At 43.9% G+C, this 25,936-nt stretch overlaps 1 protein-coding gene across 2 annotated transcripts in view; it reads left to right on the forward strand.

The window, feature by feature from the left end:
• The window catches only part of MYH15 (myosin heavy chain 15), a 143,725-nt gene that overhangs the window by 74,593 nt on the left and 43,196 nt on the right, over positions 1-25,936 (forward strand). For both annotated transcript variants that reach the window (XM_033941288.1, XM_033941289.1), the window contains exons 23-31: positions 2,438-2,693; positions 5,246-5,488; positions 9,247-9,423; positions 10,197-10,342; positions 16,308-16,398; positions 17,442-17,831; positions 20,327-20,453; positions 22,074-22,192; positions 22,685-22,881. In XM_033941288.1, the coding sequence (XP_033797179.1) occupies positions 2,438-2,693; positions 5,246-5,488; positions 9,247-9,423; positions 10,197-10,342; positions 16,308-16,398; positions 17,442-17,831; positions 20,327-20,453; positions 22,074-22,192; positions 22,685-22,881 (1,746 nt within the window). The remainder of the gene's footprint in view (positions 1-2,437; positions 2,694-5,245; positions 5,489-9,246; positions 9,424-10,196; positions 10,343-16,307; positions 16,399-17,441; positions 17,832-20,326; positions 20,454-22,073; positions 22,193-22,684; positions 22,882-25,936) is intronic.

Below are 25,936 nucleotides of genomic sequence, written 5' to 3' on the forward strand. Positions count from 1 at the left end.
TTTCCAGCCCAAGAAGAAGACTATTCAAAATACTGAAGGGAATAGATTTAGCAGATAAAGACAGATTGTTCACCCTCTCCAAGGTAAGGAGAACGAAAGGGCACTCTCTAAAGTTGAAAGGGTTCCGTACAAACATAAGGAAGTTCTTCTTTACCCAGAGAGTGGTAGAAAACTGGAACGCTCTTCCGGAGGCTGTTATAGGGGAAAAAACCCTCCAGGGATTCAAGACAAAGTTGGACAACTGGAATGTACACAGGTGAAGCTGGACTCATTTAGAGCACTGGTCATTGACCTGGGGGCCGCCGCGTGAGCGGACTGCTGGGCACGATGGACCGCTCAGATGCTTGAGACGGTCTTTTGGCGTCCCATTTGAAAGAAGTCTGATCGGTTGTGATACATCCTGAGGCAGCAAAATCGTGAAACACTGGCCATCGTTAGTGTACCGATCAGCCGAAGATAAGTTGAAAAGTTTTTTTATATCTTTTGTTTTTCATTAGCGAAGCACAGCATATGGCTTTTATTCCTTTGAAGGTTTTTTGCCAATGAGGTGACCGCTCAACCACCTTAAAAACCACTTCGGTGGTGGTGGGAGGGCCCTTATCTGAGGCTTTTCCTTCATTTTCAGTAATTTAATAGCCCATGCTGTCCTTATATTATATCATAGGACATTACAGCATCAACTACCATTGAAAGTGTTTATTATTTTTATATATTGTGTTTTCATGATATCTGAGTCATTTGTGGCACAATAGTAGGAATAACAAATTTCACAATACAAGCTGAATATCTTCAAAACTTATAACAACACCAAAATGATATTCATATAATTCTAATATCGGAAACCAAGTGCTTTAAATGCTTCAATTTAAAGAAACGGAAGAGACCTCAGTGTTTCTCAGGAGAATTCCTGTGAAACCATCTATGGCAATAATAATATTGTCATAGAGAAATACATCCTTGGTCTCATATTACACCGCTTCAAATGTTTATACTATTTTCTTTTGTATCTTTTTTTTAAAAAGTGATTTAAATATTGGTATTATATTTTTTTCAAAGCTTAGTGAAAAGTAAGCACTTATCTTTGTTTTTCCTTCCGATAATGCAAAATCATCGCAGTTTGCAGTTTAGAATCTAGCGCGGTACCAATCTACCACGCACAGAACATTTCAGTTCAATCTCATTTAACATAGAGATATATCCCGACAGGCCCTGTTTCGCCCTTCGGCTGCATCAGGGGATTATCTGAAAAGACAAAATACTTCTAATGGTTTTCACAAATAAATGCTTATTTAAAAAAAACCCTGTTGTAAAACTACTTACATTAAATTATGAGCCACTGCTTCAATGATTCTCTCGTAAAGAAATGGCGGCTCGGCGTTCTACTGAGCTTATAAAGGCACTTAAGCATTTAAGGCACTTGGTTTCCGATATTAGAATTATATGAATATCATTTTGGTGTTGTGACAATAGTAGGAATGCCATTTGTTCACGTGCTTTTGGACACCCGAAATGTTTTAGTATAAGCAAATAAATTTTATACACATATACCTATTAATTAATACACTTTCAATTTTTGCTTATTAAAAAGTTCTAACATGCATGCAATGCCGCATTAAAAAAAAACCAAAAAGAAAAACACCCCAAAAACAGGAAGTATTCAGAAAATATTTTTTTTATTTATTTAAAATACTTGTAGCCCACAGTATCCAAATATTCTAGGCAGCTTCCATACAATATAAACATTCAATTAATTCTAAAAGCACATATAACCATAAAACTTATTAAACAATAACATTCATATTAAAATTTTAAACCATACAAAAAGAAATTAAAATTGAGTTATACACCAGCTTGTACTCATTACATATCTGCTGTGTTACAGATGAAAAATGTATCCATTCAGGCAATATTCCCTTCAGCACAGCGAGATGTTCTCATTATGGTGGACTTTTACAAAGTTGTGCTGCCAAGCAGCACACACTAATTGCCGAGCCACCCGTAGCAAAGTTTTTAGTTCCCACTTGACACAACCAATATAGTAGATCTCAAAGCCTGAGGCAATCTATTCCACAGACTAGGACCTCTTATTTTAAACATTGACAAATGGTATACATCGAGTCATACAGCTGTAAAAGAGGGACTTCCAGCAAATTTGCAGCAGAGGGTCTGATATGAAAATAAAACTTTTTTTTTTTTTGGACATGCTTACCCCTACAAAAAAAAAGAAAGTTTTACATGAACTACAATTTCATGAATGCAATGGGGTAAAAGAAAGACTGGATCAGTTTGCCCCTTGTGGTCATCAGCATCCCTAGTGTAACACCTGTCATATCACCTCACTGTTACCCCTAGAAATTGCATAGAAAATCATCAATCCAAAGTGCAGGCACTTATTTCTTTATTTATTCTTGTGCTCCACTAATTTATTTTAACCCAGAGATGCGCTGCTAGTGATTCAGTGGAACATTCGAGCTTTCATGGCTGTGAAGAACTGGCCGTGGATGAAGCTTTTCTTCAAGATCAAGCCTCTGCTGAAGTCAGCGGAAACCGAAAAGGAAATGGCCGATATGAAGGAGGAGTTTCTGAAACTGAAAGAAGCGCTGGAAAAATCTGAAGCCAGGAGGAAGGAACTGGAGGAAAAGCAAGTTGGTCTGGTTCAGGAGAAGAATGACCTACTACTTCAACTCCAGGCTGTAAGTAGTCTAAAGATGTAGGCCATCTTTGACACAGAAACAGAGTAGAATTGTCCAAATCAGAATGGTGCGCGCCAAAAAAGTGTCGTTCAACTCATCTGATAAATTCAAATGCCTTTATTCACCCAAAGTTTCATAAATCCATCCAATGACTCATTGACCCGACATGTACATGTTTCGGCCTAACCGGCCTGCCTCAGGAGTCTTGTGAGTCTTCAAGAGGTGTATCCAAAAAACCATATAATATATGAAGATGCACAAACCCTCTGAGCACAGCTGTTAAGCTAAAATCAGAAGTCGTAGAACGCTGGATATCATACCAACCATACATGTCGGGTCAATGAGTCATTGGATGGATTTATGAAACTTTGGATGAATAAAGGCATTTGAATTTATCAGATGAGTTGAATGACACTTTTTTGGTGCACACCATTCTGATTTGGACAATTCCACTCTGTTTCTGTGCTTTTGAGTTTGTGGTTTTGTTTCCCCTGTTCCATTTTTGGGCCATCTTTGACATAAATGGGACCACTGTTATTCTTTATCCATCCCCCAAAAATCAATCTGGACAACACTGTATTGATAACTTTGGGCCCTTTTAGTAAAGCATAGTAAGCAATTATCGCAAGAATCAGTACACAGTACATTTCTCCCTCGTTATTCGTGGGGGATACGGGCAGAGCTGGACCGCGAATGGCGAAAAACCGCAATTATCCGGCTCTGACCCACCCCCACCTCCCTGCCGCCTTCTCGGCCTTACCTGGTGGTCTAGAGGGCTTTCGGGGCAGGAGCGATCTTCCTACGCTCCTGCCCCGTGCAGATCGCCATGAGGAAATGGCTGCTGTGAGTTCCCGTAGTCTCTCGAGACTATGACGGGAACTCCCTACAGCCATTTCCTCATGGTGATCTGCACGGGCAGGAGCGTAGGAAGATCGCTCCTGCCCCGAAAGCCCTCTAGACCACCAGGAAAGGCCGGGAAGGCGGCAGGGAGGTAAAAAATATGGGTTTTTAAATTTTCCCCCTCCCCAGAAAAAAATCGCGATTATGTGAAATCGCGAGTGCAGAAACTGCGAATGGGGAGGGGGATGTGTAATTGTTAGAGCACAGCTATGTTAACAGTTACTTTGCTGGCATGGGGTTGGCTAAGTACCACATATCGGGAAGATTGATCCTAAATCATGATTACGTTGCCCAGCGTTGCTTCTTTGACTTTTCTCCAACTTTTTTCTGCCCCGGCACGCTAAAACTCGGGCCCGCGTTTGTAGAGCCTCCGCCCATGCGCGGATGTTGATGCGATGACATCACGTCATCTGCGGGCCTTGAGCTTGAGGGCCTTCCAAAACTCGGACAAACTGAAGGATTTTGGAAATCCCTCTATCTTCTAACCCTGAAATTACTACACCAGGGGGAGCAGAGAGGAGGAGAGGAGCTGGCACCGGTTGACTCACAAACAGGATATGTTTCTCGCAGCACACATGGAATCTCACCACAGCACACTAGTTTGCGATTCACTGATCTAGAGAGTAATTTTCAAATGCTTTCATTGTTAAAACAACGGAGGAATAGACTTTTCTAAAATTGCTTGCCCAATATGTGGGCAAACTTATGCAAATGCAGTCATTTTTAAGCAGAAAAGTCTGCGCCTATTTTAAGGCATTTTAGTCCTTTACATTTGGATGTGGCCATATAAGTGCATAAATAGACTCAAACACTGTTTCCTCATTCTCATTTAAGGCAGTTTCAATTTGGAATTATTTACCGGTGGAAATCCATGGTTTTCAACTTAATTTTATTTCTTTGTTATCTTAAGACTTTATATTTCCCTTGAACTCTAAATACCCTTATAAAATTACCCTCCATGGGGCTTTTTTACTAAAGGTCATTAAGCTCCAACATGTGCTTGGTGCATAAAGTGTGTTAGTGCACACTAACTCACTCATTAGCAATTTAAAAAAAATTTTTTTTTAGAAAGGTGGAGAATGGACGTGGTAGTGTTAACCATTACCACATTTGCATTAGCACGTATTAACTAGCTAATATTGAGTTAACATAGGAGCACTTAGGCCCTGATTTTATAAAAAGATGCCTTTAAAGTTAGGCGTGCCTAGCTGCCTAACTTAATTATTCAATTAGTCTTAATCGGCACTGTTAATTGAAAAGTGCCATTAATAATGATTAAATTGGAATTAGCTGGTAGGTACCTAACTTGGTAGATGCCTTCACTTAGAGGTAGGCGTCCACTCCAAGGTGCATACTAGAAGATAGGCATGGTTAGGGCTGGATTTGGGGTGGATTTGGGGCATACTTTGAAGTTGGTGCACTCATTTAGGCCAAGAAAACCTTGACATAAATAGAGGGCGCCTAAGGTTTCAATGCCTACTGAAAATTAGTATATGACATTAGTAGCCAAAATGGATGAAAATATTCCAAATAAAAAATAACACTCATTAGAAAATTAGATGCACTATGAAAATCTCCAATTGATTTTTACAAGGTTTTTTTGAACACTTAAAGCAAATTGCAATCCTTTTCTCTCTAAAACTTCACTCCAGGAACAAGACACCCTGGCAGATGCAGAGGAACGATGTGATTTGCTGATTAAGGCCAAAATCCAGCATGAGGCCAAGATCAAAGAGCTCACAGAGCGCATAGAAGATGAGGAAGAGATGAATTCGGAATTGACAGCCAAGAAAAGGAAACTAGAAGATGAGTGCTCTGAGCTAAAGAAAGACATTGATGACTTGGAATTAACGTTAGCCAAAGTTGAAAAGGAAAAACATGCAACGGAAAACAAGGTATGGCTTCACCCTTGTTTCATCTCTTGTAATGGAGCTTAGATTTCTGCTAAACTCACTGGCCCTTTGTCCAACATCCTTGGCATATCTCCACTAAAAATGGAGCCCAGAATTTATTTTGGATGCCAGTGGAACCAAAACCTAGATATTAAAGCTTCCATGAGAGTGAAATTTGCTTTCAGCAAGTAAGATATTTGCATTGTTATAAGGGGAATTTCCAATAGTCTTCCTAGTGCCAACACATGCACATTGTAGCTTATTTTAAAAGAAAAATACTTGAGCAGTTTTTCTTTCTCCATTAGGGACACATACTAGAAAAAATTCTATAAATGGTGCTCAAAAATGGGTAAAGATGACCAAGGTATTCAGACTGGCAAAAACTTTAATAGGTAGCTCGCATGTGACCACAATTAGATCACATACATTGGTACACATTCTAAATAATGGACTTCATACAGTATTACAATTTTCCAATCCAGTCCAAATCCAAATCTTAGTCTTGTATACTGAGTCAACCCAACTATGGGGCTCGATCTGGTTCACACAAAGTTATTGAAAGGACATGGAAAGCGAATAATTGGACAAGGAAGTCATCAATTGCAATCCCTTATTTATCATTTAAAGATTTCTGAAATAGATAGGTCTTTAAAGTTTTCCGAAAGAGTATCAGAGAAGGAAGGAGTCTAATTTCTGTAGGAGATTCTAATTTTAGGAGATTCTGAACCCCTGAAGCAGGCATTTGCCGAAACACGGCCCATGTTGGGTTCATTTGAAGTGTGTTCCATGCGACTTACCTATTAAAGTTTTTGCCAGCCTGAATACCTTGATTATCTCTGCTCATTTCTGGCTGATTGACTTTGTGCAGAATTTGGCCTTCTTTGCTCAAAAATGGGTGCCCAAAAAATAGGTGCTAAGAGCCAGATTCTATAAGTGGCACCTAAGCACACCTACATTGTAAGTGCCACCCCACACAGTTGTCAACCAACTACTAGGCGCCGCTTGTAGAATCACACCTAGTGGCACCTAAGTGGATTTATACTTCACTAGGCACCATTGAGGTAAGTGCTGGTACATTAGGCCAGGTTTTACTGGGCCTAATTTACCAGTGCCTACTCAGACACCTAACGATGCCTAAGTCAACCATGCCTATATTATTACTACTACTTATCATTTTTATCTATTTTCCACCCCTAGCCATGCCTACTTTTCAGGTAGGTATTGTTAGGCATTGGACGACACCTCAACTTAGGCGCCGCACTAAGTTCTGCATGGATCACTTTAACTGTTTAATTTTTAAATAATTTATCAATTAACTTCAACGGCATGGTCAATTACCATGCTATTTAAGCTAATTAACATAATTTGGTTTGCACACAGATTTTAGTTAGGCATCACTAGGCATCCACAATCAGGGTGCTTAGCGATGACTAAGGTATATAGAATCTGGCCCTAAGTGCTGTTCTATAAAGGGTGTGTGTGTAGTGCCAATTCCCATGCCTAACTGTAGACACTAGACTTATGCCTGCTGAAAGCTGGTGTAAATGCTGGTGCCCTAGTTAGGTGCTCTGAGGCAATATTCTATAACTATGTTTGCTACATTTCGGAATGCTCCTGATATGCCCATGGCCAAGCCCCTTTTGAGTTATGTGCTAGTAGAGGTAGGCGTCATTCCTTATAGAATAGTGCACAGCCAGGTGCTTCAGCAAATTATATTGAGTGTCAATTAACATCAATAATTGGTTGTTGGCACCCAATTGTTCATGGTTAAGAAATCATTAACCAATTAATGTGCATGCACATGTCAACAGCATATCCAAATGTGGGTACCATGTATAGAATATGCGGGACTGCACCTTAACAGCAAAACATAACATGTGGTAAGTGCAAAGGCAGTACAGCAACTGTTCGGGTTGTGCCCAGTATGTCCTCTACAGTTTCCATGCAGAAATGTTCATTATTGTACTTTAGGGTTACCAGATGTCCGGGAAAATCTAGATGTCCTCTTTTTAGAGGACTGCCCAGGTGCCTGGATGGACGTTCCAAAATCCAGCAGTTTGTCCATGTCTGGAGGGCCTCTGAGCATACGCGGATGATGTCACATGCGTCCGCACATGCTCAGAAGCCCTCGGACGTGGCCCGGAGGTCAGGAATAAAAATATGAAGCTTTCTGGGGGCGGGAATGGGGCAGAGCTAGAGGCAGAATGGGCCTTGGCTGGAGGCAGAACGGGGCAGGACAGGGCATGGCCATGCATCTGGGATTTTTCAACGCAAAATATGGTAACCCTAGTGCATCTTAACTCTGGTGGCAGTTGTACCCTAAGGGGGTAATAATAAAAAAAAAAACGTCTAAAAAGTGTCCTAAGTGGCTACTTGGACGATCAAAATGCCTGATCGTTCAAGTACCCATAACCAAAGCTGGTTTTTAGACGTATCTAAAACCAACTTAGGCCTTTCCCCTGCCTCTAAATGCACAGAGAGAAAAGAGGTGTGTTTAGAGGAGGGGAAAGTGCGGGCAGTGGGCGGGAGGTGGGCCGACCTACACCTAGCCGTATAACAGGTATAACCAATCCAGTTTAGTCGACACTTAGACCTTTTTCACTTAGACGAAATAAAACCAGGTCTAAGTGCCGAAAAATGGGCTGCTGAGCTGATGGCCGTTGGCGTCATCAGTTCAACGGCCCGGCAACCTAACCATCGTGGCAGGAGAGATGCCTCATCTCCCCTACCGCGATGCCATCACTCTTCTACCCGAACTGCCGCGACCCGCGGCAGTTCGGGTAGAGGAGTGATGGCATTGCAGTAGGGGAGATGAGGCATCTCTCCTGCCGCGATGCATCACTCCCTCCCCACACACACAACATCGGAGCAAGAGGGAACTCAAGCCCTCTTACCCCAGCCAACCGTGGCACACCCTCCTGCCTGGATCGTTGTGGGAGGGGGGGGATTCTGTAACCGGTGTTGTTTTTGACAGACACCGGTTACAGAATCCAGCCTTTAGGCGAAGGACTGGCTCCTCCTTCGCCTAAAAGCCCTTCTGTTGGACGTTTGTGGCTTAGGCTTAGGGTATGGGGATGATTTAAGGTACTGGGGGTACGTGGGGGCATGGGGGGAATAATTTAAGGTACTGGGGGTATGTGGGGGCATGGGGAATAATTTAAGGTACTGGGGGGATACGTGGGGGGTATGGGGCCTGCCTGCCACTAGGACTGCCTGTCTGCGTTTGCTTGTTTCATTATGGCTAAAAAGTGTAGACTTGCTGTGGGGGTACTTTTAGACGTAGTGGAGATTGGGCGTTTAGGCAAAGGAAGGCCATAATCAAAACATGGACGTTTGTTTTGGTTATGGACACTTTCCCTGCTTCTGGGTTGAACGTTTAGGGACTTAGGCGCTTTTTTTGATTTTGCCCCTCCACGCTAACTGCTGTATGCTATCTATGCCTACTCTCTGCCCATGCCTCCACTAGTTCCTATTCCCTAACAAAAATGCACTTAACACATGAATTCATGACAGCACAGAAGCAACGTGCTTGTGTGGTAGCAGTTAACACACGCTAATTCATATGTTAACTGCTTAATGCACTGTAGTAAACGGGCCCCTTAGTCATGTTCCATGTGGAATAAACATAACGTTTTTAACTCTATTGCAATAAATTGGGTTACTATGAAAGTTGTACAGTAGACCTCAATTGTTAATAGCGGAGACCACAAGCTTTTTCTTTTGTACTTAGCCATGTCTCTGTCACCTTTCTCCGCTCACAGGTGAAAAACCTTATGGAAGAGATGGCGACGCTGGATGAATCCATCAGCAAAATGACCAAGGAGAAGAAAGCCCTGCAGGAGGCCCATCAGCAGACTCTGGATGACCTCCAGGCAGAGGAGGACAAAGTCAACACTCTGACAAAGGCCAAAATTAAATTAGAGCAGCAAGTTGATGATGTAAGAGGTTTCATTTTTGTTTTGAGATTGCCAGCCCTTATTTTCAGTCACTTTTTAAAGCAGTGTACCCAGCAAAACATACTTGTTTTAAAATAGCTGTGCTAGGTTCAAGAAAATGTATTACTGGAGACATTCTATAAATGGGGAGCTTTCTTTTAAGTGCTCTAATGCTGCATGGTAAGAGTTTATTCTGTAACAGCTTCTGGGCACCCAGATTCTATCTAGAATTCTAAAGAAATGTGACATTGTGGCACTGTAGATTTAGTTGCCCACACTTATACCAACCATAGACTCGGCATAACTGTCACCTAAATATGGCAATGACATGTATAACTTACAATATTCTGAAATCTGTATGCATAAGAGGCAGCACCCCATACCTCTTGCATGTTCTACCCAAGTGTACACCCCCCTCCCTTGCATTTACATGTCATGCCACTTACAGACTAGAGCTCAGTCAGTCTTTGACATCTTGTTGGGCAGGTCTTTATCTGCTGACATTCACTATGTTCATATGTTCTACCATTTAAATTTGCAGAGTATAAGCTCCCTGCAATAGATTTGCCTCTATGTGTTTTTCAACAAGTAAGTGTTATAGAAAACACAAAAAAGCAAAAACCAACAAAAAGGATAAGACCCTCATTAAATTATCCTTTTGAATTTTTATTTTTAAAGTTTTTGTGAAATTTTGGCTCCTTTGTTGTTGTTGTCAAAGAAGACAATAAGGCTACACAGAGTGTGATATGAAAAGCTTCTGCTGCTTCCTTCTTTAGCTGGAAGGCTCCCTGGAACAGGAGAAGAAAGTGAGAATGGATCTAGAGAGGGCCAAGCGCAAATTGGAAGGGGATCTGAAACTGTCCCAGGAGAGTGTGATGGATCTGGAGAACGATAAGCAGCAGATGGAAGAGAGAATGAAAAAGTAAGTAACCTTTAGAAGAGTGTACCGTATTTTCGCGGATATAACGCGCGCGTTATACGCGATTTTACCTACCGCGCATACCCCTCGCGCGTTATATGCCTGAGCGCGGTATAGAAAAGTTTTTAAACATAGTTCCCACCCCGCCCGACGCCCGATTCACCCCCCCAGCAGGACCGCTCGCACCCCCACCCCGAACGACCGCTCGCACGCGCTCCCACCCGCACCCGCATCCACGATCGGAGCAAGAGGGAGCCCAAGCCCTCTTGCCCGGCCGACTCCCCGACGTCCGATACATCCCCCCCCCCCCCGAAGGACCGCCGACTTCCCGACAATATCGGGCCAGGAGGGAGCCCAAACCCTCCTGGCCACGGCGACCCCCTAACCCCACCCCGCACTACATTACGGGCAGGAGGGATCCCAGGCCCTCCTGCCCTCGACGCAAACCCCCTCCCCCCAACGACCGCCCCCCCCCAAGAACCTCCGCCCGTCCCCCAGCCGACCCGCGACCCCCCTGGCCGACCCCCACGACACCCCCACCCGCCTTCCCCGTACCTTTGTGTAGTTGGGCCAGAAGGGAGCCCAAACCCTCCTGGCCACGGCGACCCCCTAACCCCACCCCGCACTACATTACGGGCAGGAGGGATCCCAGGCCCTCCTGCCCTCGACGCAAACCCCCCTCCCTCCAACGACCGCCCCCCCCAAGAACCTCCGACCGCCCCCCCAGCCGACCCGCGACCCCCCTGGCCGACCCCCCCGACCCCCCCACCCCCCTTCCCCGTACCTTTGGAAGTTGGCCGGACAGACGGGAGCCAAACCCGCCTGTCCGGCAGGCAGCCAACGAAGGAATGAGGCCGGATTGGCCCATCCGTCCTAAAGCTCCGCCTACTGGTGGGGCCTAAGGCGCGTGGGCCAATCAGAATAGGCCCTGGAGCCTTAGGTCCCACCTGGGGGCGCGGCCTGAGACACATGGTCGGGTTTGGCCCATGTGCCTCAGGCCGCGCCCCCAGGTGGGACCTAAGGCTCCAGGGCCTATTCTGATTGGCCCACGCGCCTTAGGCCCCACCAGTAGGCGGAGCTTTAGGACGGATGGGCCAATCCGGCCTCATTCCTTTGTTGGCTGCCTGCCGGACAGGCGGGTTTGGCTCCCGTCTGTCCGGCCAACTTCCAAAGGTACGGGGGAGGGGGGTGGGGGGGTCGTGGGGGTCGCGGGTCGGCTGGGGGACGGGCGGAGGTTCTTGGGGGGGGGCGGTCGTTGGGGGGAGGGGGTTTGCGTCGAGGGCAGGAGGGCCTGGGATCCCTCCTGCCCATAATGTAGTGCGGGGTGGGGTTAGGGGGTCGCCGTGGCCAGGAGGGTTTGGGCTCCCTTCTGGCCCAACTACACAAAGGTACGGGGAAGGCGGGTGGGGGTGTCGTGGGGGTCGGCCAGGGGGGTCGCGGGTCGGCTGGGGGACGGGCGGAGGTTCTTGGGGGGGGGCGGTCATTGGGGGGAGGGGGTTTGCGTCGAGGGCAGGAGGGCCTGGGATCCCTCCTGCCCGTAATGTAGTGCGGGGTGGGGTTAGGGGGTCGCCGTGGCCAGGAGGGTTTGGGCTCCCTCCTGGCCCGATATTGTTGGGGAGTCGGCGGTCCTTCGGGGTGAGGGTGCGAGTGGTCCTGCCGGGGGGGGGATGTATCGGACGTCGGGGGGGGGGGCATCAGGCTTTCAGGATGGGGACAGACCTTCAAGGGGGGACAGGACTTCAAGGGGGGACAGTGCACGGAAAGTCAGGGGGGGTGAACGGAGAGTCAGGACAGCGCACGGAAAGTCAGGGCAGTGCACGGAAGTCAGGGGGGGTGAACGGAGAGTCGGGACAGCGCACGGAAAGTCAGGGCGGGCGAAAGGAGCGTCGGGCATCATGCGCGTTATATGCCTGAGCGCGGTATAGAAAAGTTTTGGTACATATCATCGTGATTTCTGCGCGCTATACCCCTGTGCGCGTTTTACACAGGTGCGCGTTATATCCGCGAAAATACGTTACATTACACTAGCCAGGAAGCTCAAAAAAGACTATAAATTGGATTTTATGGAAAATTATATGAAAGAAACTCTCAACTTATCTGGTTAATGACATTTACATTATTGTAACAAAAATAACTATAGCAAAGCATTAATACCAGTGACAGTACCAAAAAATAAAATATTCTAACAAATGTACATATGTTTAAAGCTTGCAGGCTTTATTTTCCTGTTCTATGCTTCTGAATATGTCCTAGTTTTAAGAAAGCAAATCACCTCATTGGGGATTACCAAAATTTAAGTTTGAAACTGAGAACACAAGGTCACCACATGCCAAATCAGATACAGGTTAGTGATATCTGTGTACTGTGAGGGAAATTCTATAAGGAGCCACATAGATTTAGGCAGGAAAAATGCACAAGAATGCCAGTATTCTAGTCACGTACACATGTATATGCTTAAACACATAAATGACTATTTTCCGGATAGCATTATTCTGTAACTACGTGACAAAATTTTGATGGTGATGGCGTTCACATGCGCAGAATTTGGATGGATCACGGACAAGGTGTCATTTAGAATTAGAATACGGTAATCTATATGTGTTCTTTACCAGTCTAGATACAAACATTTACATCAGCTCTATGGCTGGCATAAGTGCTCGGGTCTAAAGTGTAACTCAAATCATCAGGTTTATTTAAAAATTTGATATACCGCCTTATCAAAATTCAAAGCAGTTTTACATAATATATAAAAACAAAAAGTAGAAAGGCATACATTAAAAACAAATTATAATTATTAAAACAGACAGTCAAACACATAGACGAACAATAACTACCGAAACAAAATGAAAAAGGGTAGAAATACATTTGTGTAATGAAAAATAGAGGGAGAAGGATCAAAACAAAAGGGAGGAAACAAAAAATAAATAATCTAGCACTTTGTAGAAAAGATTAAAATGAATAAGAAAAGGACTATTATACTCCAAATGCGCCTCCTCAATGAATCTGTTGCTTGACCTCTGCACTTCAGCGGTGATGCTCAATGAAGTGCAATTTCTCTCATCAAAGAGTCTTATACTCCACCTTCATCACTGGTCCATATATATTAGGGAAAGCAGCCCCCCTATCCAATATTTTCGAGTGAACTTCTGTACTTCTCTACATTTCTTTATGGACTATTAACATAACAGGTGAAATACATGCCTATACAGGGTAGGATTAATTCTTCGAGGGCCCCTAGACACACAAGTACACTGGACCCCCCCTGGCCCTGCCCCACCCTTTTTTACCTGTTTTCTTATTTACTTCTTTATTTCCACCTGTATTTAAAAAAAAAAAAAAAAAATTCAAAACAAAGATTAGCATACCAGTGCACAGTTTTTCTTCTATGCAACCCCCAAACATCTCTGAACAAATCCCCCTTCCTTCCCTTCCCACCTACTTACCCAGGACTTTAACTCTGAACCCTTTCCATATATAAAAGTGTTCAAATATATTGTAAAGCAGTAATACTATCCGAAATATAAGTCTATATTAATAACCAAGTTTACAATGCCTCTCAACTGCCTCACTCTATGTTGACCAACTGTAACCCATATCTATGTATAAGCAACCAAATCTGTAACTCCTCTAGTACGTTCCTCTCCATGCATGTTAATTTGTAACGAAACAACAAGGCAAACAGTCCACCAAAGAATCCAACATGAAACAAAACAAGATTGGCAGAAAATAAGGAGATTCAAATCAAGGTGCTCCCAAGAACCATGCCCGATAAATTTCGCCAAACAAGGCTAGTCAACACTAACAGACAACCATGTCTTTCATACACACAGAACACAGATACACCCTCATCCAGTATGGAATAAGTAATCACAAACTAAAAATAGAAATATGTAGATAAAGGTTAAACTGAACCGCCAAGAAGCTAAACTGCATACATTGAAACACCACAGAAACAATGACACATAGCTCCCTAATACTCTGCAAAATATAAATATAGCAGATGTAAATTTGAAGAAACTGACAATCACCACTTTACAAATAGAAATAAAACAAAAATTGAAAATAAGAATATACTATTTTATTGGACTAATCCATTTTTCAACTAACTTTCAGAGGCCATAGCTTCCTCCTTCAGGGCAATATAGTATATACTGCTGTTACATTATACTGTCCTGACCTGAGAAAGGGGGTTTTGGTCTCTAAAAGTTAGTAAAAAAGTATTAAAATTAGTCCCATAAAAAAGATTACCTTATTTTCTGTTTATAAAAGTTTTATCAATACAACAACAATACTATTTTATTCTAAAGCAACAAAAAAATCTTTTTTCTACCTTTTGTCGTTTCTGTTGTAATCATCTTGTCTTCACTCTCTTCTTTCTAGCCAGCATCTGTCCTCTCTCTCTCTTCCATGCAGCATCAGCCCCTTCCATCCACTGTCTGCCCTCTCCCTGTTCCATTTGGCATCTTCCCTCTTTCTATGCTCCTTCCATAAACTGTCTATCCTGTGCCCCTTCTCTCCTTTGTACATGATTCATTTCAGCTCTGCCATCTCTCTCTTCTCCTTTCTTTCCTTCCCACCCCACGATATGGCATCTCTGTCTCCTTCCATTCCCTGATTCCCTGGCATCTCTCTCCTTTCCTTTTCTTCCATCTCTCCCTCCTCCTCCATGCTCTGACATCTCCTCCTTCCTTTTCCCTTGGTCTGGCAAACTTTCTTTTCTAACATGCCCTGGCATCTCTTCCTCCCTCCCTCTTTTCCCTCCATGCCCTTCTTCTGTTCCAGCCCAGATTTGGGGACTCCAGATTTGTGATTCCCTATGCTGATTTTTCTTAACTTTCACACCAGAGGATGCTCACTACTGTGCCTTTTATTTGCACACACGCGGGAATGGCATGAAGTTATGTATCCTAGCCAGGAGCAAGGGAATCTCTACATCAGAACAGGGGCTAAAGCAATTTAGAAGTGTAAGGGGGGAGGGGAAGACATTGCAAAAGGGCTATTACCTCTATCGGGAGACACAGGCACATGCGATTGATACAGAAGTGCAGAAGCTAACCCTCCTGAGCACTTGTGGGCTTTAGGACCGCTCGGAGCACCAGAGTCTGAAGGTAGTATAGAGTTTGCAATCCCTCTACTTGCTGGCAGTTGCAAAAGATTGCTTTTAAGTGAAACGTACCTGCCATCCCCATGATCTTTTATTTTCCCGCATCACCTTCCTCTCCATCAGTTAAAGCTCCTTTCCCCGCGCAGATCCGAACCGGGAGCCCCAACAGCAGCAGGAAGGAGGGTGCACTGGAGGACTGGAGCCCACGAGAGCCGGTGGAGATGGGTCTCATCTGCCCGCTGTCTGTGCCATGTGCTGTGACATTTCTGACTTGAGTGGAGGCATGGTTAAATCAATAAACTTCTCCCTATGAATCTGCGGATTCGGATATTCATGATTTTTTTTTTAATTGATTTTAATTTTGGGGGCTATTTTTAAGTCCTCTGAGACTCCCCAGAACCTTATCTGGTGGTGTAGCAGGCTTTCAGGGCAGGAGCGATCTTCCTACACTCCTGCCCCATGCAGATCACTCATAGGAAATGGCTGTCGTGAGCTCCTGTCTTGATACTACGACGGGAGCTCACGGCAGCCATTTCCTATGAGTGTTCTGCACGGGGCAGGAGCGTAGGAAGATCGCTCCTGCCCCGAAAGCCCACTACACCACCAGGTAAGGTTCCGGGGAGTCTCAGAGGACTTAAAAATAGCCAAAAAATTAAAATCGATTAAAAAAAAAAATCGTGAATAACCGAATCCGCGGATACTGAAACCGTGGATTCGGAGGGAGAAGTGTATTGATTTAACCAGCCCTATAAACTGATAAGCAAGAAAGTGGTACAAATGTTCTTCTTGTAAGAATTTCACTTCTAAAATTGCAGAAACCCAATAAACAATGTTAAAGCACCTACTGTCTTCTTTACTCAATAGGAAAGAGTTTGAAATTAACCAGCTGACCTCCAAGATGGAGGATGAGCAAGCCATAATTCTCCAGCTCCAAAAGAAAATTAAGGAACTTCAGGTAAGTTTACCCATTTTTAAGGTAATTTACAAGGGGGTGACTACTCAAAGGTTCTGGGCTAGCCAAACAGAGATGCAGTTAGAATGACTTTGCTTAGTGCCTCCTCAATCAGATGTGCTAGGTGCAGCCATGTTAACTGCAACAATATTCTACGCATACTAATTCACATATTTATTTTAAAACTTCTACTCTGCCTATAGCTAAAAAAAAACATACACAATTATAAGAAAAAAAGCAAAAAAAAAATCCAATAAAACCAGTGCCAATAATATCTACCCTTCCCAATATCACCTGCCCCTCTTCAAACAAAATCATTTACATAGAGGGAAAAACTATCAAGGTCTTTAAATATTTCTAAAATTGATAAAGTGTTGGACAAAATCATAGGTGCATATAGCCATGTGTTAATTCCAGAGGACAGGCCACACACTTGTTTATGCTGTTAGAGCCTAAGTGCAAAAACTTACACACTTTAGTAAAAGATCCCTAATCAGAAAAGTAAAAAATTAGTGTTAATCCCTTTTCTTCATGATACTGTACAATGCAGCAAAATCTTTATTTAAAGATGGCAGGGGCATAGCCACAGGTGAGCCTAGATGGGCTTTGCCTGCCCAGCTTGGGCTCAGGCCAGCCACCCAGTAGCTGCAGGCTGCCAGCAGCGGGTCCTACATGCTGTCGGTAGCTGACATAGAAGCCTACCCTCTGACGCAAAACGCAAACGCATAAGAGGGAAGGCTTCCGGGTCATCAGTATGTAGGAACCGCTGCCAGTGACCTAAAGAAAAGGTATGTGAGCTGGGGGTGGGTGGGAAGAGAGGACGAGAGAAAACCTGCTGCATGGGCTGGAGGAGAAGGGAGGGAGAGAAAGATTCTGCTGCACTGACTGAAGGGTGGGAAGGGAGTGAGAGTGAGTCTGCTGCATGGGATGGGGGGAGGGAGGGAGAGAAAGCAATGTCCACCCACTTTAGGCTCAGACCTGCCCAAAATTGGCTGTCTGGCTATGCCACTGAAAGAGGGTAAATAGCTATTTTCTTTGCCGGACAGGCTCGTATAGAGGAATTAGAAGAGGAGCTGGAAGCAGAAAGAGCTGCCCGAGCCAAGGTGGAAAAACAGCGCTCAGATCTGGCAAGGGAACTGGAAGAGCTGAGTGAGAGGCTAGAGGAGGCTGGAGGAGCCTCTACAGTGCAAATGGAGATGAACAAGAAGCGGGAGGCTGAATATCTGAAGGTGCGTCGGGATTTAGAAGAGGCAACGCTAAATCATGAGGCTACAGCTGCAGCGCTGAGAAAGAAACATGCAGATAGCATGGCAGAGATGGGAGAACAGCTGGACAACCTGCAGCGAGTCAAACAGAAGCTCGAGAAGGAAAAGAGTGAACTGAAAATGGAAGTGGATGACCTTGCCTCTAACATGGAACAAATGGCTAAATCAAAGGTATGATTCAAGATTGGAAGTCTCTGGAAAAGAAAGCATTGTTATCTGCTATAATGGATACAGAAAAGTTTTGTCTCAGAGATTCAACACTGAGGAAGGAAGTTATCAATTATGGGCTACTATTAAGAAGTCTTATTTTACCACTAACCTGTTAGTAGTAACTAGGTCTCATTGCATAAAATGTGATCTGTGCTAAAAAAGCACAAGTTAGTGGTAAAATAAAACAGCTTAACGATAGCTTACATTGATAACTTCCCCCTTCAATGTGAAGAGTTTCAGTCTCTGGTAAGCAAAGCTGATATAGTGATGTCATAATGCCTCATTCCACCAATACCTAAGAGCCAGCTTCATCAGTGATGTCACAATGGCTTCATTGCCCTATGCCTGACTCACTTTTATTAGATATAGCAGTGATTTTGATTTCAAGAGGCATTTCTTTTTTCTGTAAGAGGGGAAATTATCGATGGAGGCTACTGTTGAGATATTTTACTGTTAACCCAGTTATTAGTAACTAGGTCTCATTGGAACCTGTGCTAAAATAGCACAAGTTAGTGGTAAAAAACACAAGTCAACAATAGCCCACACTGATGACTTCCCCCCTCAGTGTGAAGAGTTTCAGTCTCTGGTAACCAGAGCTGCTATTGTGATGTCATAATATTTCATTCCACCAATGCCTAAAAGCCAGCCTCATCAGTGATGACACAATGGCTTCATTGCCCTATACTTAATCACATGCATTACAAACAGCAGTGATTTTGATTTCTAAAGATATTTCTATTTTCTTTAATTTGGGGGGGGGGGATTACTAAAATAGGCTACAGTTAAGATGTGTTATTTTACTGTTAACTCCTGTTATTAGTAACTAGGTCTCACTGAATAAAGTGGAACCAATGTTACAATAGTCAAGTCCATGATAAAATAAAATATCTTAATGATATCCTGCATGGATTGTGGGCATAATTTAATAGAGGGAAAATATACTTTTTAAAAGCCATTGGTATAAAGGCTATAAGCTCCTATGCACCTTTATAAAATAGGTATCCAGAACCACCCCCGGCAGTTTACAAATCCTCATGCACAAATTTACTTTGACTTCAAAGAAAATGCATATTTGTGCAGGTACTCTATGCCTGTACATATGTATTTTATAAAATATGCACAAATAGTGCAACTCTGTCCCTACTTTACCTAAACTACTGTACACCCTTGGGGATGTCTTCATACAGATCACATAGAACAGTGTATAGCAAATTTTGTCGAGCCGCGGCACACTAAGGGTTCCTTTTACAAAGGTGTGCTAGTGGTTTTAGTGCACGCTTAGCGCGCGCTAAAATGCCACACGCGCTAGCCACTACCGCCTCCTTTTAAGCAGGTGGTAATTTTTCAGCTAGCGCGTGCTATAGCGTGCGCTAATCTTGTGCGTGCGCTAAAAACGCTAGCACACCTTAGTAAAAGGAGCCCTAAATGTTGTGGCCATGGCTCAAGGCATCCGGAAGTACGTGGACATCGACATGATGATGTCATGGGCATGCGTGGCATCATTACGTCGATGTATGCGCAAAGGCCCTCCAGATGTGCCCTGAGTCTCCAGAGGGGGGTGCCGGCAGGGAAGACACGCGGAGAGAAGGAGAGTTGCTGGCACTGGCCGATTGCCTACAGGATGTGCCTCTCACCAGCACCAGTGCCTCTCCTCCTCCCCAGCATCTCGCGGCACTCCTGAAATCTCAGGAGGCACACAAGTTTGCGATACACTGATATAAAAGTAGGTGCACTCATTCCTTGCACTTACTTTTTACACACACAATTTAATGAGCACTTTTCCACATGTTAAAGACTTTACATGCAAATAAAGCTTTATAGAAATGCTTCTTCCTCCAAATGTGGAAACTTTAATCCAATATGATTTTTGATTAGCAGGATATGGGCTGTGCCCAGAAATATTTATCTACATACGCTTACTTTCTGATATTAAGATGAAATTCTTAACTTGAACAACATTCTAAGATGTTTTATAGGATAAAGAAGATAGAATAGATTATCAAACATATTTGCAAATCAATTTCTGGATTTTTTTTTATATATTTAAAAAAAAGTGGATGGGAAAATCAATGGTTAATGCTGTTACATTCTGGGGACATGAAAAGCCATTGGCATTGCTGAGCACTTATCAATGGAAGACATAATTGCAGAGAGTGAAAAATATAAAACACCCTTCTTAGTATGAGGCAAATAAAAACAAAAAGCCAACATTCTGAGGTCATAATATCCCTCAGGAGTTGTATGTTTTCTGATTATGAAGCACACTGGGATCTTTACTGGATGAAAGGTACTATGTATGTTGAAAACATTATTATATTTTTTACCGATAGGTTCAGCTACCTGTAAATGTATATTAACTTGCTGAGACCAAGAATTAAGCTGTAAAAAGAATTAAAGAAAAACTTTGCTGACTATTAAAATCTCTTCTACCATGCCTATCTGATGTTGCTGTGCAGGGAATGGCAGAGAAACTTTGTCGCACTTATGAAGATCATTTGAACGAAGCCAAATCAAAACTTGATGAGATGACTCGACAAGTGAATGAACTCAGCAGCCAGAAGGGAAGGCTACAGACAGAGAATGGTAGGGAGATCACAACCAGTAATAGGAGTCACATGTTGAACACAGTATCAGAGGTGATAGACCTAGGGCTCACATAGTCTATGAGGGAATCAAAATAGAAACATGATGGCAGATAAAGGCCAAATGGCCCATCCAGTCTGCCCATCCGCAGTAACCATTATCTCTTCCTCTCTCTAAGAGATCCCACGTGCCCCTAGTCATATTGTGTTCTATCATATTTCTCCAGCAGCTCTGTATTAATGCATTTTAAGCCATCTTCTTTTTTTCACCCAGAGTTCTCTTTTCCAAGCATTCATTCATACGTACACTGTACACTTCTCCCTCCGTATCCACAGTGGTTAGGAGCAGAACTGGCCCGTGAATATTAAACACGAATAATATTTGGGCCAGTTCTGCCCCTTCCCCCCGGCTATTTTAAGCCCTGTAAGACCCCCCTCCCCCCATAAGCCTTACCTGGTGGTCTAGCAGGTTTTCGGGCAGGAGTGATCTTCCCATGCTCCTGCTCCGTGTAGATCGCTCACAGGAAATGGCTGCCTTGAGCTCCCGTTGTCTCTCGTTGGAGCTCAAAGCAACCATTTCCTGTGAGCGATCTGCATGGGGCAGGAGCATGGGAAGATCGCTCCTGCTCGAAAACCCGCTAGACCACCAGGTAAGGCTTAAGGGGGGGGGGGGGCTCACAGGGCTTAAGATAGCCCGAAAATGATTTTTTTGGGAAGAAAATTGCGAATAATCGAAACCATAGATACAGAAACTGCGAATATGGAGGGGAAAGTGTATTCCTTCCATTTGTGCCTCACTTTGTTAATAAACCTGTTTTAATTATTTTTTATTCATTGTATTTATCACACATTTATTATAAATGATTTGTACCCAGCAACATTTTCTTTTACAATTTCAATTACATTTTGAGACAGAAATAGCCCATGCAGTGGTATAGCAAGGGTGGGAGGTACCTGGGGCTGCGATGTCCCCCATGCCCTCCTCTATACCCCAACTCCCTCCTCTCCACCCCCCCCTTGCTCCTTCTATGCCCCCACGGCACACTCGCGCCATTCTTTCCTACTCCCATACCTCTAAATATTCACCAGCCCACGCAGCTTCTCCATCTACTGGCTTTCCCTCTGATGTCACTTCTCCCGCAACCCGGAAGTGATTTCAAAGGGAGCCAGGCCTGCGCAAGCAACAGGCTAGAGTAGTTGCTTGTGCTGACAAAGATTTTAAAGAGATATGGGGGGAGGCAGGAAAGGGAAGTTGTGAATGTGGCATGGGGGAGCACAGAGGTACTGGTGCCTCCACCGAGATGGCACTTGGGGTGGTCCACCCCCTCCCCTTACTATGCCCCTGTGCCCATGTTCTTCATAAATATCATTTATTGTGATCAATAGAATTACATTAAGCAGATCCAAGGGTTTCAAATTAGCACTTGAAAGTAATTGGCCAACCAGTTGAATCTGCTGACAGACACTTCCACTGGCATACGATACTGTTTTCCCACAAAGCTTTGTTTCTTACCGATAGGGACTGTTTTTATGAAGATCAAGAGAATGGGCAGAGAGTGGAAGGGGTAGAGAGATTATAAGGCACTCATGCTATATTTTTCTTCCTCACACTTTATGCTAGGTGAATTTGGAAGACTGCTAGAAGAGAAAGAATCTCTGATAAATCAGCTGTCACGAGGAAAAACATCTTTTACGCAACAGCTTGAAGAACTAAGGAGACAATTGGAAGAAGAGACCAAAGTAATACTTCTGCTACATGAAACCATCTTTCAGTCATTGACAGGAATGTGCTTTTTTTTTTTAAATGAAATGGGAAATTTTAATGATATTTTTCATTCCATTTTGTTTTTAAAATGAAACAAATGAAATTTGGTTTATTTTAATGTCAGCATCAGCTCCAGAATTGGAATCTCACAGAACCTGAGCCTGGTTCACTGTGAACTTTTACCAGAAAAGAAACTGGCATAGGCTTCCTGATCAGCACTGAAGATTTCTGGTACCCCCACTCTGCCCAGACTCTATCCCCAGACCTCCCCAGCACTTCCTGTTTAAGTGCCACTAAATTCCCCCCCCCCCCCGACCTGCTCAGCATGATTTATCTGACTGGTTTCACTATCAAGCTCATCATCTTTTAATTAGAATCAGATTACAGAGCCATCTGGTACTTTTTGTCCCATCAGTTATGAGATGTGATCATTCACAAGAGTGTGTCTATTTTTTCCCTCCCATCAGGCAAAGAATGCATTAGCACATAGTTTGCAAGCATCTAGGCATGACTGTGAGCTTCTGCGAGAGCAGTATGAAGAGGAACAAGAGGCCAAGGCCGAGCTGCAGCGCGCTTTGTCCAAAGGAAATGCAGAGGTGGCTCAGTGGAGAAATAAATATGAGACGGACGCCATTCAAAGGACAGAGGAGTTAGAAGAAGCCAAGTAAGCTGAAAAGGATCTCGGAGGCAGTTATAGAATAGGATTAGTTATATGAGTTCTAAGAAAACAGGAGATGCCAACTTCCCAAAACTTGGAAAGTAGGAAACCAACAGCGATGGAGACTCTGATGCCCAATCACTTTTATTTTATATCAAGAAGTGACATGTCATGTTTCGGCCCCAAATGGGCCTGCCTCAGGAGTCTGAACTCTGAGTGGTGAGTTGTGCACTGTTCTTCTAAAAGTGGCACTCAAAGCTGACGTAGCAGTCTTTTCCACTTTTAATGTTTCATAATATAGGTTTTTGACTCCTTTTAGAAGAACAGTGCACAACTCGCTACTCAGAGTTCAGACTCCGGAGGCAGGCCAATTTGGGGCCGAAACACGATCGTGTCACTTCGTGGTATACAATAAAAGTGATTGGGCATCAGAGTCTCCTTTGCTGTTGGTTTCCCACTTTCTAAGTTATGTGAGTAACATAATTAGCTAATTGGCGCTAAATTGGCATTTAATTGGAAATAAGTACCAATAATTGGCATTTAAAAAGCACAAATTGGCACTAATTAGCGGTTGCATGCATAACTGAGTTATGCTTCCATTCTGTATATTAAGCGCCTAACAAGCTCCCATGCTATTGCCTGCAAAAGGGGCATTAACATGGGAGGGGTATGGACATGTTAGGGGCATTCTGAAAATTCCAGTGAGCACTTTATAGAATAGTTACATTTACACATCCAACTACGTATTGCTGTTTAGGTGTCAGCATTTATGCTAGCATAGACATGCCATAAGTGGTTGTGCCTACAGTCTGGCATGTAACCAGTGGCGTAGTAAGGAGGTGGGCGGAGGGCAGACTGTCCCGGGCGCCGTCTTCGGTGGGGGGGGGGGGGGGCACCAGTGCCAGCACCTCTCCTCCTCTCTGCCCCTGTGTATCTCTTTAAATATTTGCCGGCTCAAGAAGCATCTACTTGCTGCTCATGCTAGCACTGACGTGAGCAGCAAGTGGAAGATGCTGCTCGCAGTGGCGAACATTTCAAGAGGTACATGGGGAGACGCTCAAGCAGTGGAGAAGAGTTGGGGGGGGCGAACGCCAAAGCAGTGGGGAAGAGTTGGAGGGGAGCACCCAAGTAGCGGGAAAGAGTGTGGAGGGGGTTATATGGCACAGCAATGCGGGGAACCACTGTCTCGGGCACCAACCTCCCTTGCTATGCCACTGCATGGAAATGCAGAGATTCTGAAAGGCTGGAGTGGGACTTTGATTACAGCTTCAGTAGTTAGAGGGCAAAACTAGAGCCAGGCAGACGTCTACACTCTGTGCCCTGAAAGTGGAAAGATAAGGATTTACCAGCATGTTTGATAAAATATCTAACTATATGCGTAGAATATACACACAAATATACACCTTCAGAGCAGGCGCAAATATGTGTGAGAGCATTTGTGCATTACTGGGGGTAATTATAGGAGCCTATTTTATATAGAAACATAGATACATGACGGCACATAAAGGCCAAATGGCCCATCTCCTGCATCCACTATTTCCTCCTCTCTCTATAGGCTCTTTACATCTGCATTGTGAGGTCATAGAGCTTTATTGTTAAGAACATAAAAATTGCCACTGCTGGGTCAGATCAGTGGTCCATTGTACCCAGGAGTCCGCTCACGTGGTGGCCCTTAGGTCAAAGACCAGTGCCCTATTTGAATCTAGCTATACCTGTGTACGTTCTGATTCAGCAGGAACTTATCTAACCTTTCCTTGAATCTCTAGAGGGTGCTTTCCCCTATGACAGCCTCTGGAAGAGCGTTCCAGATTTCTACCACTCTCTGGGTGAAGAAGAACTTCTTTACATTTGTACAGAATCTAACCCTTTTTAACTTTAGAGAGTGCCCTCTCGTTCTCTCCAGCTTGGAGAGGGTGAACAACCTCTCTTTCTCTACTAAGTCAATTCCCTTCAATATCTTGAATGTTTCAATCATGTCCCCTCTCAGTCTCCTCTTTTAAAGGGAGAAGAGGCCCAGTTTCTCTAGCCTCTCATTGTACGGCAACTCCTCCAGTCCCTTAATCATTTTTGTCGCTCTTCTCTGGACCCTTTTGAGTAGTACTATGTCCTTTTTCATGTACAGCGACCAGTGTTGGACACAGTATTCCAGGTGGGGTGCACCATGGCCCAGTACAACGGCATGATAACCTTCTCTGATCTGTTTGTGAGCCCCTTCTTAATCATTCCTAGTATTCTGTTAGTCCTTTTCACCGCCGCTATGCATTGCACGGACAGCTTCATTGACTTGTCTACAAGTACTCCCAAGTCTCTTTCCTGGGGGGCTCTTTCCGAGTACAGCACCGGACATCCTGTATTTGTGCATATGATTTTGGTTATTATATGCTAAGGCTCTTAACACTTGCCTTGTGAGGTTAAAGAAACAGAAACATGATGGCAGATAAAGGCCAAATGGCCCGTCCAGCCTGCCCATCCGCAGCATCCACTATCTCCTCCTCTCCCTATAGGCTAAGGCTTTTTACACCTGCATTGTGAGGTCATAGAGCATTATGGTTATAAGCTAAGGCTCTTAACCCAAAATAAGTATCTTTTTGCACTTTCCTCATAGATGCCCCATTATAAAATTACCCCCAGTAAGGACAATAAGTTTCTTTTCCTCATTTTCCCCTTCCTGTTCATCTCTTCAATCCTAGCAGCAAGGGATTGCAGTAGCATCCTGGGTTTGAGAGAGCAGGATAGAGGCCTCTCTAAAGCCATTACAAGATGATTCACAGCTGGCATGCAAGTGTGGCCATAAGTGTGACACTTCCCTAAACCTAGCATTTGGATGCACTGTTTCAACCTGGCCCAAGCCACTGAAATCTGTAGCAGAAGCAGAACCTGTTCTTCCAGTTGGCAGTGTAAAGCTCCAACCTGAAAAGCATCTTGGTGTGCCTTGCTCATTAGTATTATCTTGAGTAGTGGTTTGAACTCAGTCCTCGGGAACCACCTAACCAATTGATTTTCAGGATAATGAATATACAAGACAGATATTTACATGCAATGGAAGAAGTTCATGCTAATA

The sequence above is a fragment of the Geotrypetes seraphini genome, chromosome 4 (assembly GCF_902459505.1).
Source record: "Geotrypetes seraphini chromosome 4, aGeoSer1.1, whole genome shotgun sequence".
NCBI classification, from domain to species: Eukaryota; Metazoa; Chordata; class Amphibia; order Gymnophiona; family Dermophiidae; genus Geotrypetes; species Geotrypetes seraphini.